Below are 17,525 nucleotides of genomic sequence, written 5' to 3' on the forward strand. Positions count from 1 at the left end.
AAACGCCTGCTTGCTCTCAGTTGCATGCTCAAATTTGAAAACCTCCAATGGACCGTGTTTGGGGAAAGGGCAAAGCCTTTGAAAAAAAAAAAACAACCTCAGAGGATTGGATGAATGTTCTGTCTGTCAAATCTTTGGCCAATCAGAGCAACAAAACGTGACGTTGTAGGTGTGCGCCGCTACCGAGGCATAAACTCCATAGAGAACTGTGGCCAACCGTGGCGACTGTAGACATGTTTTTGTCGTTTTGGAAAAGAAAACAACTCAATGCTGTTCTTTGTTTTTCTTTTAACGTAAAAATGTCGTCAAGTTCTGATAAAACTGATGCTATAGCAGCATCCACGCTAATCTCTTCCACCATAATTGTGCCGGCCTCTTGTCGCTGCTTGCTTACGTTATGACTCCACTGCGCCCGAAAGTACTGCCTCTTACTCCTGATTGGTCCTGTCCCTTGCTTACAAGGCCCAGTCTGTTCAGATGGGAGCTTTGCAAGATGGATTCACCGGTGAGAAACACAGAAAGGGGCAAATCCATCTGCTTTGCAAGGTTACAAATTTCCTGCAGTCATACTCAAACTATTCCCTTCTTTCACTTTTCTTGTGCTCTAATTTTCTCTGTGCATTCGTACGAAACTTTCAATTCAAGCTCAAAATTTTTCTTGCAGGTGAACGAAACTCTTTAGAATAGAACAGCAAAGTGAAAGTTGGCGGAGCAATCAAGGTTGATCAATCCTGTACTGAATTAATGCAGTCTGCATTTTTATGTCTACATCTGAAACCCAACATTTAGCTTTCTACTTTAGACTAAATTGCAACCATACCTTTGTCATGTAATTTAAGAAATAAACAGCAGATCCTTACCTTTTTTAGGAGGCAGATGGAATAATGACGACACATTGAAATCAATTAGAATTTTTAAAAAATGTTGGTTAAATATGATTTTGTTTAGATTGAACTGTATAATTTTTGCCATTAAGATTTATTGTTTTAGAAGCATGCTAAATGACGTGGCATGTTTGTATTTTGAATGGCTTAAGAATTGAGCATGTAAGTGCCTGGTAGGCCAAAAATAGACTAAGCGAGCATGTCCCAGGATCTTAAGTTTGGGTTAAGCCCTGAATATTGAACACTTAAGGCTCCACCCCTGGCCCATGGGCAAGAATCTTAACCCCAAACGTTCCCACTGCTGCGTCACGTTTGGATTGGTTTGAATGGGATTAGTTAATACTGAGGGCCACTCTACATAGCAGCCTTCGCCAGCAGTGTGTGACTGTGGAGTGAGTGGGTGAAAATGGGTAAGTGTGAGCTGCAGCATAAGAGTAGTCCGTAGTTAGAAAAGCCCTGCACTCTTAACCTGAATCAGCTGACATAACTAGAGATCTGCATGGAAGCCTGTTGTCTTAAATGATTTTAGTTTTTACAAATGGTAGAACTATAACTACTAGACTGGAGTAATGATAACAATGGATGCTGATTGGATGAAGCAGAAATCACAAGCTTTTACTGGTAGTCTACTCATAATCATTAGTTAGCATGAATATAACATAACAGTTACCATGTATGATTACTTGAAATGATCTGTTACTTTACATCGGGCCTTTTTTGTATATTTTACTCAATTATAGTGACAATTGGCCATTGTTGTGGCATATAGTTTGTGTTTAATTTGGTAAAACATTATCAGATTTTGATGAGGTTAAATCTGCGACATGTGAAGTTACAGTAAAGAATTTACATTATTTTTGACATACCAGACATTGGATATGGATAAAAATATGACCACACCTGTGAACTATTGAATTCGGGTGTTTCAATCAGGAGATTAAAATCACCTAGTCATGCAGTGTCCATTCGCAAACATTTGTGATACAAAATCATTCTGAAGAGCTCAGTGACTTCAAGAGTGGTGCTTTGATTAGATGCCAGCTTTGCAATAAGACAGTCTACGACTGTTGAGGCACACGGTGCGTAAAAGTCTGCTGATGAATCCATAGCCTGATAATTCAGAGCTTCCACTGGCGTTAGTGTAAGCACAAAAACTGTCTAGTAGGAGCTTCATGGAATGGGTTTCCATGGCCGAGCAGCTTCATGCAAGCCTCCCATCATCAACTCCAATGCCAAGTGTCAGATGGAGTTGTGTAAAGCACACAGGACTGTGGAGCAGTGGAAACATTTTCTCCCGAGTGACGAAAGAAAAGAACTGCTGCTATACTATAGCTACATCCAAGCTAACCACTACACTGGCAGCAGCCATGGTTTAAACCAGATTAAAACTAAACCCCACCTGTAAGTGTTGCAGGTTGGCAGAAGAGCATCTTTTCCGCCATGAGAAGCTTCCAGTGGCGTTCTTTAATCTTTATGACACAATTTAAAAAGTTGGTTCAGTCCTGATAAAACTGCCACTATATTATAGCTGCATCAGTGCTAAACACTACGACAGCGGTAGCCGTGGTTTCTGTACAACTAAACCCCGCCCAAAGTTATTGCGTCTATCTCCTCAGATGATGCTAATTGGTAAGGTCTGTTTTCAGATTTTTTCAGACTGGAGCTTTGCAAGATGGATGACAGATGTGGATTCTGGCCAATACAGATAGATAGATAGCCGTTTATTGTCACTGCGTTGTAATAACACTAAATTACTTTTGGCAGTCTCCTCTGTAGCAGTAAACACAGTCGACCAAGCGGTGGTTAGAAATCCGCAGCCTCACATCATCCAGGGAGCAGCGAGGGAGCGGGCACCTTGGATAAAGATGTTTAGTACAACAGGTTTGTGTGGGGCCGCTCTTAGCCTTGCCTGCAGCCCAGCTTGTTTGCCCCGCTTCAACCTTCTCACACTATGCCGTCTCTGCCTCTTACTACCAGCTGTAGGTTTTGTGCTGCTCCACCTCCTCCTCCTTTCAGTCTCCAAGCACCCCGTTCTCCGACTAATCTCTGTTGGGAAAGATGTAAAGTCCATGGGCACGCTGTCAGTTCTGGTGTAAGTGTAGAGCTTTGTTTTGCTGCTAGTGATGGAGCACCGGGCAGCTGTGTTCGTACGCGCCGCCCCATGCTATCTCGGTAGGTAGCATTCAGTTGCTCAGGCAGTGGTCTGTTGCAGTTACTGGCAGTTGTTGTCAGCTTTTAAGCTGGCCAGGAGTTGTACTTGAGACTGGGGTCTTCTTTTTCACCTTTTATGGGTTTTTCTTGATGGAAATTTCCCATGCTTTCTCTCAGAGGTGTCCTAAACTATCCATCCTCTTTGTTTTCATAGGTTTCAACATATGTTGTCAACTAAATGTGAAAAACACTACAAGTCCAAGATATATATATTAAAATACAATACATTTGCTTTGCAGGATTAGTAGAAATTATGAGGAGTCAATGTTATGAGAAAGTAAGTCAATATTGTAGAATAACTTACAATTTTAATAAAAGTTATTATTATAGGATAAAAAGTCAAAATTTGTAAAGAAAAAAAAAACATTTAAAAAGTCAGAATTATAGGATAAGACGTCATGATTGTAGCACAAAGTCATAATTATATGATGTCATGAATGAAAAAGTCATAATTTTGAGGTAAAAAGTCCCGAGATAAAAAGTCAGAGGTATAGGAATTTTAAAAAGTTTCGATGAGATAAAATAAGATAAAATATTCCTTTGTTAGTCCCACAAGGGGAAATTCCAAATGATTATGGGATTAAAAGCCATACTTCTATGAAAAAAAGACAAAATAAAATAAAAAAGTCATCATATAAGACAAAAATATCACAAGATAAAAAGTCATAACTATAAGAAAAAAGTTATTTTAAGATAAACAGTCAAATTTATATTTTAAAAAAATCAATCAGGAAAAAGTCATACTTATAAGATAAAAATTCATGATTATGGGATAAAAAATCTGATTTATAGAATAAAAAGACCGGAATAATTAAATCTTTAAAAACTATCGGATAAAATTCATGATTATGGAATAAAAAGTCTGATATACAGGATAAAAAGTCAGGATTACTGTACTTGATTAAAAGAAATACTTATTTGATAAAAAGTCATAACTATGAGATAAAACATCAGTTATTGGAGAAAAAAAAGTCAAAACTGTGAAATAAAAAGTTGTAATCATGAGATAAGTCTTTAATATGTCCAAAAAAGTTTACATTTTGACTTTCTCATTACAACTTTGACTTTTTATCTCATAATTTGGACTTTTTATCTCACGATTTTAAGCTTCTACCTTACAATAACGTACTTTCTCATAATTTCAACTCAAGATTTTTTAAAAATATTACCTAATTTCTTTTTTTGAGATGTGTAAATGGGTTTCCCTGCAAACCAAGGGGTTTTTGTACCTTGTTTGTCTACACACACATTTCCCATGAACCTGGCCTGACCCTGCAGACACCAGCGGGAGGTATCACTTCCACTGATCCTGAGTGGGCACATCGATAAGATTTCACTGAAACCAGTGAGCAAACCAGTGAAACCTAAACACACATACACTCGCTCTTTCTTATCAGCTGTTTGGTGCTGTTTTGAGGCAGAACCACGCTTCCTTCCCGTTAGTTTTCTTTTTCCTCTCTTTTGTGTTGGAAAAAATTTAAAGTTGGCAAAGTTTGAAGATTTCTCGTAAATTTACCTGTCGTGACACTATCATAGTGTACCATCAGGTGGATAAACTCATGTAAAGCAGCAAGCATAGTCCTGCAGACTATTTTTACCTCCAAGAGCTGCAGCGGACCTTTAGCAGCATCCTGAAAAGCTACTTGATTTCCACTTTATAACAATGACCTGCCCTGTCCGTCGTGTCCACATCCTCCCTACCCTGCCCATCGGTACAGTTTATTCCAAACAGGGGCGGAAAAGCCTCCAGTGAATGTTGCAGGTTAGAGATATCAGTAAGAACAATGGTCAAGGATAAGGCAGGGATCCAGGATTTGTGCGAAGCAGCAACTTTATCATAATTGCTGTTAATAATTACAGTGGTGATAAGTGGCAGAGGTGGCATTTATTGATGGAAAAGTCATCTGGGGTCTCAGTATATCTACCGGAGCTGGAGGAGGAGGAAGCAGAAGACACAGAGGGAAGTTTGGATTTAAGACAGATCAGGACATAAGCAGGTAGGTGGAACGAGCTGCTGAGGATGTGACAGACTTTTTAGGCTCTTGATGGGAATTTCTTTAAAATTTGGGAGGATTTTATGGGCAGCAAAAGGGCCAGATCATAGAAATGTTATCACATTTTTGGATATTAAATGGATCCAGTTTTGAGACTGGGTTGCTTATAATGTAAAAGACTTCTGATTAGTTGAATTTGGTTGTGTTTCTTTGTATGGCATGATTTTCAAAAAATTTGGGTTAACAGTCTACCAATAAAATCAGGATCTTAAGGTTGGATTTCAGCAAAGAAAAAAGCCATTAAATTGTAACCAATGCAATAATTTTCACTTGTAATGCTACTGAAAAAGAAGACTTGAGAGTCTTAGGCTCAGTATGAAATTTTTAACCCTACCATTTAATTTCAAGAGCCTTCTTTGCTCTTGAACAGTTACAAGGAGTAGTGGTGAAATTGTCCAGTTCGAAATGGGATGACCCTTTACGTTCCTTGCCTGCATTATGTAAACAGAGACAATGATCATACTAGATATTTCTACGTCGGGTGAATTTAAAATGCTTGTTTATCTTATCAATTAATTTAGATCCCCATTAGTCACTCCTGAGGTAGCAAGATACTAATACTATAATCATATATTTAAGATTTAATAAGACCTATTTAGAGATCCTGACACATTAGATATTGTTTTATTCTAAAGGAGGTTTACTAGTTATCCTTGTGGTGTCTGATGGAAGACTTTTCCACATTTTCATACCTATAAACATGACTGTACGCTGTCCTGAGTTGGTATTGTGAGTGGAAGAGTGAGATACCCATTGGAAGCTTCCCTTGTATTGAAATCATGACAGCAATTGAAATCAGAGAAACAACCAGTGGCCAACCTTATGTTATGTGCATTTTGTCATTGTGCATGTTAGCTCTTCTAACACAGTTTAGTGCCAGTCTGCAGCTTTATTCTGGACTATTGGTACACAAACGGAAAAAATTGTTGGTGTTCACTGAAATAAATTGAAACAGAGAAAACTAATAAACAGAGTAATGTGAATAAACCAGTACCAAGTAAACGAAATGGCTGTGGTGAAAAAAATATATATACATATTCTATAAATAAAAATATCAACAGAGGTATATAAAATGGAGTGATTAAAAAATGTGTAGTAATGCAAAATATGGACTGACTGTTGAGTGGTCTTCAGAGTAACTCTGTGACTGTTGAGTGGTCATCAGAGTAACTCTGTGACTGTTGAGTGGTCATCAGAGTAACTCTGACTGTTGAGTGGTCATCAGAGTAACTCTGTGACTGTTGAGTGGTCATCAGAGTAACTGACTGTTGAGTGGTCATCAGAGTAACTCTGTGACTGTTGAGTGGTCATCAGAGTAACTCTGTGACTGTTGAGTGGTCATCAGAGTAACTCTGTGACTGTTGAGTGGTCTTCAAAGTAACTCTGTGACTGTTGAGTGGTCTTCAAAGTAACTCTGTGACTGTTGAGTGGTCTTCAAAGTAACTCTGTGACTGTTGAGTGGTCTTCAGAGTAACTCTTTGACTGTTGAGTGGTCATCAGAGTAACTCTGTGACTGTTGAGTGGTCTTCAGAGTAACTCCATGAGCGAGTGGTCATCAGTCAAGGGGGATCAACCCTGATGGCATTAGGTCATTCAGTTTCAGTTTGTCTGGTTCAACTCTTCAGAGCTTGTTTTGAGTGGGATTTTGATAATTCTCCTGAAAACCTGGGATTACTCTGGGTTTATTTTAGCACCCACCTAAACAGAATGAGTAAACTGTGCTTGCATTACTTAAGATTGCTGTGACATTGCTGATGTAATTGGCATAAGAGTTGTCACATTCAAATCTAGAAACATTCGTATATCATTAAGCATAAAATCTAATGTTGTCCCTCTGCCAAACCAGACTCACATTTGTTACCCAATGGTAGCAGCTCCACATGCTACTCTCTTGCTTTCAATTCACCCAATGAGAATCATGGAACTAAAGGAAGCATTTATAAGTAAAAGTATTGTTCCAAATACTGAACTACAGATCGCCATAGTTAATTTTGGTATGAAAAAAGACGCCACATTAACATGCATAAACTGAGATTGATCTGATAAATATGGTTTAAAACAACTGTTTCTACAATGCCCAGTAATCATCCTAGCTTTTGTAATAAAATGTCATGGTCAATCATGTTAAATACAACACCAAGATCTCTGATTAGCAGAGCTCAGATAGACTCTGACTAATCCAGCAGCTCCTGGCCTGGCTCGTGTTCTCTGACTTCATTTGAGGGTCTGGATCTTTGTTGTTTTCTGTCAGTGCTCTTTGATAAATCCTGTTCAAAGACAGCACAGGAACATCTTCCTAACTTAATGTGATAACTTGATTTCAGAGCCACATAGAGGAGGCAGCGGCCCTCACAGAGCAGCGGAGAGATGATGACAACAGGAGCGAGGCGGTACGTGGTCGCCAGGCCGCTCTACTCTGAGGAGTCATTCAGTGAGGAGCACGAAAAGATCTACAGGCAACGCAAGACCCTGCTGGACCATATCAAACAGTACTTCACGTAAGAAACATACACTACTGCCATCTTTTTTCATGTTTTCTGCTGGTTTTTGAACCCTTATTTGAGCATTTGACTTGAATGGCTCTCGTCTTGTTCTAACTCCATACTTAAGAAACATCAAATTGATCTAAGCTACAAAAGACAAGAAGGTTTTAAGATTTGTTTTTGTTGCCAAGTTGGAAAAAAGTTTCTAATGATGCTTAGAAATGTCACTTCCTGAGTTTTTTTCAAAGGCCTTTTATTAGAAAGCAATAATGAGTCAATAATGCAACATTTGAGTCTAAAGAAAGAAATAACAGGACATACAAGCGTCTGAATTAAGGGATAAAAAAAACATCAAATTTGATTTTCAAGAAAAAGAACATTTTATAAATTGTTCAAAAAGTAACGAAACAGCCTGCAAATGCTTCTGGAGCTGAAGTAGTTTCATTTTACCAACCACTATTTCAACATATTCATTTAGTTCAGGTTTTGTGTAGATCACCTTTACAACTTTTCTTTACTAGTCACTTTGAAGTGCTTTTTTCTGCGCTCTGTACACCTCTTTATGACCAAAGTAAACATATTCCTTGTAAATAATTATTGATAATCTGCAATTACTGAGCCAACTTGCGTGGAATATTTCTATATACACAGGATGTTTATTTGCTGTCTGTTCCAAAGGTCAGAATGAGCTGGACAAGAAGGCATTTAGGAGAAGTGTGCTGCTTCCTACATGTAATGATTTAATGATTTACAAAAAGACTTAAAACTTAATGAAGTGATCTCATTGGACAAATTGGACACAGGAAATTAAATGACTTGGAGGCAGACACGTTTTGATTAATTCACAAATGTGGTTGATTTTGGTGGTTTGCGTATGATTGCTCATTGTTGGTCTGAGACCCTGCCGTCCTGCCAGGACACTCTTGAAAAAGAGATTTTTAATCACAAAAAGGATTTCCTGGTTACATGAATGAATAGGAATGTAACAGTATCAAAATCACACGGTAAGATAATTCCTTGGTAACAAGGCCACTGAATGGTATCAGTCACAGCATCACGAAAAAACTCAAACAGCAAATGTTGACTCTGAAGACTCTGAGAGACAAAGATTTTCAACTGGAAATAAATATATAAACAGGGTAATGTGAAATGGACCAGTGCAGGGTAAACAAAGTGTTTGTTGTGCAATACAATGAATTATATATTTTATGAGTAAAAATAAAAACAGAGGTATATAAAACTGACTTGATAAAAAAAGGTGTAGAATACAAGTTACACCTGTGAATGTTGAGTGGACATCAGAGTAACTCTGTGACTGCTGAGAACTTCAACAATCTCAAAAATGTCACTCAGCTCTCCCTCACCACTCATAACATCCACCTTTTTTGGGCTGTTAGACCAGCCAGCTAGAAGAGCAAAAAGGATGATGTCTCAGCGTCTAACTTCTTACTCTTTGCCTACTACACTTCTTTGGAATCATCAGAAGAGACTGAGTTGTGTCTGTTTGTTTGTTTGTTTGTTTTGCAAGGGTGTGAATGCTTGGACATACCACTTCTTTTCCTCTTGTGTGTCAGGGCATAGGTCAGTGGATAAGAGCTTTGTTTATAACAGGCATGCAGCCACCCGTCTATTTTCTAAGAAGTGGTCCTTTTTTTACAGTTTTCCCAATTATTTATTTCATTGATTTTAAGACCAATGTCACTGGTAAACCAAGTGCTCTGCACAACTGTTTGTCTGCCATTACAGAGTGGATAACTAATACTTTCTTCAGTTAAACACTGATACAACAGGAATCCTCACCAGTCACTGTGCCAGCATTTCTCCCATGCTTCTGAATGTTTTTGGCTCTCTGTCTGTTTCTTTAAAACAACATTTAAAAAACACCTTGGTGTAATTTTTGATCACACAATGCTTTTGATCAGCATGTTTATTGAGGAAACATTGCCAAACTGAAACGTGAGGTGTGTTGAGCCAAGTTTAAATAAATGCTTATTCATGCGTTTATATCTTCTCTGCTTGGCTACTGTAATTCCCTTTTCACGTGCCGGGATAAATCCTCCCTCAATCGTCTGTAAATGATCCAAAATGCTGCTGCAAGACTACTCACTAGGTCCAGCAGGGCAATTCACATCACTCCCTTTTGTTCTGTTAACAATGCTGTATAAAAATAAAATTAACCTACATTCAATATTATAATTTTAGTGTTCTTTTTAATTTTCTTTTTGGCCTTTATTTGGTGAGGACTGGACAGTATATAGCATAGGAAATCAAGGGTTAGCTTTTGCATTGGGAGAGCTACCTTAATGGAAGGAAAAAGGTGCACATCTTGTCCTAATATTTAGCTATTTATTATGGGCTTCAAATGATGTGCAGCTTTACACTGTGTGGTAAAAGTTATTTATATATAATAATTAATAGGAGAAATACAAAAGAAGGTCTTTTTTACCCTTCATAGGGCCTCTTTGAAATATTTGGTACACCCCTACACCTTTTTACTTTTGCCATATTTTTCTCATTGTTATGGCAAAAATCAAGGTGAACAAAGTGACCATATAAAGTCACTTTATAGAAAAAAACATCCATAAAATGTATGCATATTACAGTTTTTCTCGGTCGCTTTGGTACATTTCTCGAATCATCCTCGACATTTGCAAAACAGTAAGTGCATTTCTCAAACAATTCGTACAAATAGCAAAACACCATGGATTACCTGCAAAAGCCAGTCTCCTGCTCAAAATCCTTAGTTCATCTCTCAAAAGTAAATATCTGTGTCAATGAACATGTCAATGCCATCAGAATGACAAGTCCTCGTGTCATTGTGTACGGATAAGACTGTCAGATTGCTTAGTCATGTTGTCAGTATAACAGTGTACTCTGGAGGGATCTTCTGATGTAAACTATGGTTTAAGTTTTGATGACAATTATTGTAAATTGTAAGTTACACCTTAGTGTATGTGGGAGATTGCAAGAGACTGGACAAGATTCACATTTACGCTTTTACTGTTTGTACTATAATTTGTTGACAGACCATGTCATTGCGATACAGAAAGAAAATGACAGCACTGCATATCACAAAGAAAAAAAACAAAGAAAAAACAAAAGTAGAAATGTGAACACAGGAAAATCTTCTTAGGGAAAACTGTACATGCAGTGCTGTAGGAATTACAGTGCAGTCTTCCTACACCTCCTGACGTTCCTGTATGTTGGGCCACAAATTCTCATCCACATCACAACGAATATCTTCTCTTGTGACGCAGCGTGGAAAGAGTCTTTTAGAGTGTCTTATCCAGCCTCTGCAGGTATCTGCTGTGATGTCATCACATGCTGCATCCATGGCAGCCAGAAGGGTCATCTGTGTATGTGGCTGGCGATCATATACTTTCCATCTCCATGCTGAGAAAATTCCTCAATTATCAAATTCTCCTCAATCGAATTCCTTGATCATTGGTTGATCTAATGCTTCACACATTTCCCTTCGTTAGAGAAAGTCAAGATTCACCTGGGAGCAATTTACCAATTCAGGACAGATTTAGGAAAAAAAAAGTCTAATGCTTGACATAGCTATTATGACAACATGTTCAACCATTTTGCATGTGAAGACTTGTGCGATGAACTAATGCCTAAATGTTGTGAGGGGTGAGACTATTCAGCAGAGACCCACGATAATACATTTTGATCAACATGACATAAGCAACTGATAACGTAGGAAACAGCAAAGAATTGTACATAATCATTTGCATGGATGAACCAAAACATTTGCAACTTGTTGAAAGAAATGAGAAACTGCTTTTTTGATGTGCACAAGTGACACAATGATGTGAAGATTGAACAAGTAGTTTTGAGAATTTCAATTCTGATCTGAGAAATGTACCAAAGCGACTGAGGAAAAACTGTAACACAGACGTTTACAGGTGTATGTCCAAATATGGTTCCTCCATTTTTTCATGCTAGAATTTCAGTCATTGCTAGAATGCTATAATGACATTTAGCACTTCTATTCACCTTTAAAATGTGTGAGTTCCATTACTTTACCATAATTAGTTTTAAGGGCCGTTTGTTTGGCAGAGAAGAGATATTAAACTGTATTTTTCAAGTTCTAACTGGCTGGATTTTTTAGCCATCACAACATAAATGGGGGGATGTATTGATCAAATTTGTGAAATATTTTCAGTGAAATTGTACTTCATTTTACCTCAATAACTGTGCATTGGAACTTTCTTTTTACATTTAAGATCCTGATAACAGATACACAGATATATCAGATATATTTATAGATATGCCCAAGACAAATTTCTCCCAAGGGAGACTAATAAAGATACTTTGACTTTGAGATATATCTGTAAATATATCAGATAAACTTCCTTGAGCTGACCTATACATTTTTATATTCATCAACACACTGTTTATACATTTCTGCTGTTTTTGTTTCTGCAGATGTGATGCCAAACGAGCAAAGAACGCCGCTCTCTCTATTCTACCCATCATCGGATGGATGAAAATCTACAGATTCAAAGAGTGGCTGTTCAGTGACATTGTCTCAGGTGTCAGCACAGGACTGGTTGCTGTACTGCAAGGTAAACACTTGAAACTTCCCTTTAGTGTATAAATTCAAAGTTGCCACTTCAGGAATGGAGATCCTCACTGGAAACATGAGAGTGAGAGAGGCTGATATTGTGATTGCCAAGAAGTCTAGCATGGCAGTTCAAAAGCTGGAACAGAACAAACTTCCTCTGAGTTGGTCAGAGGAGAGGAATTTGTGGACGATATAGTGAAACCCCCGCACACTTCAAAGAGCTTGGTTTAAGAACGAAGGCCAACTTTAAAGTGAACTGCTACGTGAGATGTTGCTCCAAAGCTGAAGAAAAACTGATTAAACGTGACATAGGAATGATTTATTTGTGGACCATTATCCTTTATAAAAGCAAACTCTGAGTGGTCTGACATTAAAGTGATGTGTTTATCAGTAGCTTCATTCCTGCTGTGTGAGAAAACTGAAGGGAGCAGACAAATGAATCTTTAATGACTGGTGGAACAAAGATCCTCGGTTTGAATGTTAAGGGAGCTGAATGCTTAACTGACCGCAAGAGAATGGTTGGTTCCCACGTTTTAATTTGTCAGAAATCCCATCTCATGTAAAAAAAATCCTTCAACCTTTGGTGTGTCAAAGCTGCACCCAACTGGCACACTATAGATAGATAGATAGATAGATAGATAGATAGATAGATAGATAGATAGATAGATAGATAGATAGATAGATAGATAGATAGATAGATAGATAGATAGATAGATTTTTCTAGGGAAACTGTGACTTCTAAATGGACATCAGGGTAACTCTGTGTCAGTTGAATGGTCACCAGGGTAAGTGTGACAGTTGAGTGTCTGTCAGGTTAACTCTGACAGCTGATTGGTTGTCAGGGTAACTCTGTGACTGTAGTGTGGTCGTCAGGGTAACTCTGTGGCTGTTGAGTGGTCCTCAGAGTAACTGTGACAGTTTAATGGTCGTCAGGGTAACTCTGTGACTGTTGAGAGGTCCTTAGCAACTGTACGATGACTTCAGATAAAAAATGTTGTCATTTGAAGTTAACTCCTATAGCAAGCCTGTTGTATTTAAAGCCTTATTACTGCCAGTGTTATTTGGGTTTTTTAATATTTGTCCACTGAGCTGTCTGAGATTTTTAAACTGAAATAAGACATTAAGGAGCAGTGGTGGACTTATATTAAATCACTAATGCTGTAAACTCTGTGATAGTTAAATGGTCGTCAGGGTAACTCTGTGACAGTTGAGTGGTACTCAGAGTAACTGTGACAGTTAAATGGTTGTCAGGGTAACTCTGTGACTGTTGAGTGGTCTTCAGGGTAACTCTGTGACAGTTGATCGGTTCTCAGAGTAACTGTGACAGTTTAATGGTTGTCAGGGTAACTCTGTGGCTGTTGAGTGGTAACCAGAGTAACTGTGACAGTTAAATGGTCGCCAGTGTAACTCTGTGACTGTAGGGTTGTCGCCAGGGTAACATTGTGACAGTTGAGTGGCTGTCAGGGTCACTTTGTGACAGTTGAGTGGTCGTCAGAGTAACTCTGTGACATTTGAGTGGTCATCAGGGTAACAGTGGCTGTTGGGTGGTAACCAGAGTAACTCTGTGACAGTTAAATGGTCGTCAGGGTAACTCTGTGATAGTTGAGTGGTCGTCAGGGTAATTCTGTGACAGTTGAGTGGTCCTCAGAGTAACTGTGACAGTTTAATGGTCGTCAGGGTAACTCTGTGACTGTTGAGAGGTCCTTAGCAACTGTACGATGACTTCAGATAAAAAGTGTTGTCATTTGAAGTTAACTCCTATAGCAAGCCTGTTGTATTTCAAGCCTTATTACTGCCAGTGTTATTTAGGTTTTTTAATATTTGTCCACTGAGCTGTCTGAGATTTTTAAACTGAAAGAAGACATTAAGGAGCAGTGGTGGACTTACATTAAATCACTAATGCTGCAGGGATGTACTGAAACTTCACCAAAGTGTGCTAAAAATAAATGCATGTGATAAATGCATTAAAATCTTTGTTTAGCTTGTGCTTTCATTGTTCATCTTTCACATGGCTTGATTTTTTTTCTAATCAGCTCTTGTTCCTGACCTGAAAACAGATGATAAACTTACAGACTCTATATGAGGTGTCTAGTGTGATAATATGGCCTCATGATAATGTATTGAGAGCAGCAGGTCAGAGTAGATAAACAACCAGGACTCAGACAAAACAGCAGAATGATCATGTTTTAATCTCAGGTCTGGCCTACTGCCTGCTGGCCTCTCTGCCCCCCTGGTATGGACTCTTTTCCGCCTTCTTCCCCGTCATCATTTACTTTTTCCTGGGGACGTCCAGACACATCTCAGTGGGTGAGAACTGCTCCTTCCTCTTTAAAAACTGCTATGGAAATTTTACAGCCCAGTTAGGTTCATCCTTTCTCTTGTTTTATCACAGGCCCGTTCCCGGTTTTGTGTCTGATGATTGGCTCAGTGGTCACCAGGTTGGTCCCAGATGACGGTATGCCTGCTAACATCACCGGGTTTGAAGGTCTGACCAGAGATGACCAGAGGGTGCTGGTGGCTTCATCTATCACATTCCTCACTGGTGTCATGCAGGTAAATAATTCCCTCTAGGAGTGTTCAGGCTTTTATCATCTCAACGTTGCCCTCACTGAGGAGTGAACTACCCAACAATGGCTTGACAGGCAGCCACTGACATTACTATCAGTAGAGCCAGTTGGTGAATTAGACTATTGTTAAAGCCAGTCAGGAGGAGAGACAAAAACATCCAAGCCATGCTAAGCTCTACACTGGCCACCATTGTTTACAAGCTTGCCATTGCTTCAGCTTAAGTACCGTAGATTTCCCCTCTTTCTCCACAAATGAGGCCGATTGGTTCCATCATTCTTTGACTGGGAACAGAAGTATCAGTTTGAAGCTTTGCAAGATGGATCTGCTTGATGGCAGACATGGAATCTGGAAAACCCATCAGCTTTGCAGGGTTATCCCATTGTTTTTAATCTGGTCATTTTTGTCCTTAATTTTGAGAAAATAACATGAAAGTTAACTTAATTTGACGTGTTTAACTGATGTGCAGATCGATACTGAAATATCGATCCTTCCAATACCAGAGATTTATATTCTAGAATTGATTCTCATGTGAAAATACTGGTATTTTAATAACTGTGGACAAATGTATAGTTTACCATTATCAGGAACACAGTGGAAAGTAAAAATACTATCACAAACTTGTAATCATTCCCAGTTGGTTGGAACTACTTCTTCTTCCGCCTGTAAGTCACATGCGTAATACAGCTCTGTAAGAGCGTCACAGATTCGCAGCACGCTGCTGCTCGCTAAAATGCAGTCACATGTGGACATTTCAGCTCCACAAACAGCAACGATGTGGCACATGATGTGTGTGAGAAGACAGTTAAGTATTGATGCAACACCACAAACCCCGTTAAACATCTGAGAATCATAAAACAGAATATGATGAGGCGATCCAGAGGGCAGGAGAGGAGAGAGACAGTTGCTGCTAGGGCGAGATAGACTTCACTCTCGGAGTCTTTTAGTGCTGTGGGCAGACAATATCCAGGTACAGATAAAGAGAACAAGGAGCTGTTGGAGACATGTAGCACTGCCTCTGAATTTTGGGAAAGTGATACGTCTGTCTAGGTTTTGTTTTAATGTTCAAACAACGTCAGTTCCCTGCATTCTTAAAGCTACGGAATCCTGTTCTATTCAAATGTTCATTAATAAATATGGTTATTAACTTAGTAATGAAATTAAGAAATGCTACAATAAACAGCTGCATGAGTTCAGCTTGGAGTAAAAATCTATGTCCCTCAGATCACCTTACATCCATTCGGTAGGCCTAGATTTAGTCAGGTAAGGTTACCTGTAAAGTAAAAAATTTAAAGTGGATTACATAGGCTAGGTCTTACTAAAATATGCATAATTCTTGCAATAAAACAGCCATTGTGGGCTTAAAAAAAGATACCACTGAAAAACATTTTATAAATAAGACAGGTAATAACATTGCATCTATAAAATATTTCTGTTGTGTTCTTTTCAGTTTCATTTCTTTTGACTGATGGTTAATTGAATATTTTAAAATGTAGGTAGTGACAAACTTATGCAGTTATTATGACATTTATTTTATTTTCATAAAATTATGTATTTTACTGGCAATTTCAATGAGTCACATAACTTTTCATAGTATCGGTATCAGATTAGTATCGGCGATACCAGCCTGAATTTTACTTGGTATCAGATCGAAAAGAAAATCAGTGGTATTGCACATCACTACCGTGGACCCATCAGAAGAGCGAGGCTACACAGATTTGTGGGAGCTAAAGAAAAAATTGTATCTGTTCCCTGTGGAATGCCTATCAAACAATGATTGCAGATGAGTTCAGAGATTGGCCTAGCTATTATGGCACACTCACCATGTACAGATGTCCTTTAGTCTTTGAAGCTGGATAATCCAGAATCAACCAGAGACACATTGCTACATGTCTCTGCTCATTCTATCTTATCCTGATTTACTACTGGCTGGAAAAAGAGATGTTTCCCCATTAGGTCTGAAATAAGAATGCCCATACAACAGAAATAAATATGTTTACAGCATGGTTCAATATACTAATTTGGGTTAAATCGCACCTTTATTTTTTGGCACACAACATAGAATATTGTTAAAACTCACTTTTTTCATCTCAAGGTCAAGATTTATGCAGAATTTTCACAATTGGAGGTGTTGATAGGATGACTGATAGGAGGCTGAAGACCTGGCTCTTTGCCTTGATCGTATTTAGACGTTAGCATTTCCAATATGGCAGCTGATATCGTCAGGTTTCATAACACCTCTTCAGAAACCAATGAATGACCGCACTGAGACTATGTCCATGCTTTATACAGCCGACAGTCAATCTGCATGGAGAACAGTGATAAAGCATCCATTTCTATAGCTTAAAATTTATATTTTTACAACAGAGAACAGAAGAAGATTTTAACCTCTTGAGCTAATTTTCACATTCTACATAGCTGTGCAGGGAGTGTCACTTTACATTGGTCAGTTGTTGTGTTTTTATGAGCCTTAAACTTTGGCATAGTTTCATGATTTTTGCTGCTTATCTTTGCATTTACAACCACATCATCCTATCTGTGTCCTCAAGCTGGCCATGGGTGTCCTCCAAGTGGGCTTTGTTGTCATGTACCTGTCCGACACGCTGGTTTCTGGCTTCACCACGGCGGCCGCCATCCACATCCTGGTGTCCCAGCTTAAATTTGTGTTTGGTCTGCAGGTCCCGGGCATCAGTGGACCGCTCTCCCTCATCTATGTGAGCCCAGACTAATTTAAGGGGGGGGGGGTTGGTTGTAT

The 17,525-nt window shown here is 38.6% G+C and overlaps 1 protein-coding gene across 2 annotated transcripts in view; it reads left to right on the forward strand.

Annotated features, from left to right (window-relative positions):
* Nucleotides 1–17,525, forward strand: part of LOC121505466 (chloride anion exchanger-like) — a 37,103-nt gene that overhangs the window by 5,601 nt on the left and 13,977 nt on the right. The window contains exons 1-6 of one of the 2 annotated variants that reach the window (XM_041780831.1): nt 4,794–5,092; nt 7,474–7,647; nt 12,067–12,206; nt 14,402–14,512; nt 14,598–14,758; nt 17,320–17,484. In XM_041780831.1, coding sequence (XP_041636765.1) covers nt 7,517–7,647; nt 12,067–12,206; nt 14,402–14,512; nt 14,598–14,758; nt 17,320–17,484 — 708 coding nt within the window. In that variant the 5' untranslated portion in view covers nt 4,794–5,092; nt 7,474–7,516. Of the gene's footprint in view, nt 1–4,793; nt 5,093–7,473; nt 7,648–12,066; nt 12,207–14,401; nt 14,513–14,597; nt 14,759–17,319; nt 17,485–17,525 lie in introns of those variants that run through there. The other variant, XM_041780832.1, reaches the window with a different exon arrangement.

This window comes from Cheilinus undulatus, linkage group 23 (genome assembly GCF_018320785.1).
Source record: "Cheilinus undulatus linkage group 23, ASM1832078v1, whole genome shotgun sequence".
NCBI lineage: Eukaryota > Metazoa > Chordata > Actinopteri > Labriformes > Labridae > Cheilinus > Cheilinus undulatus.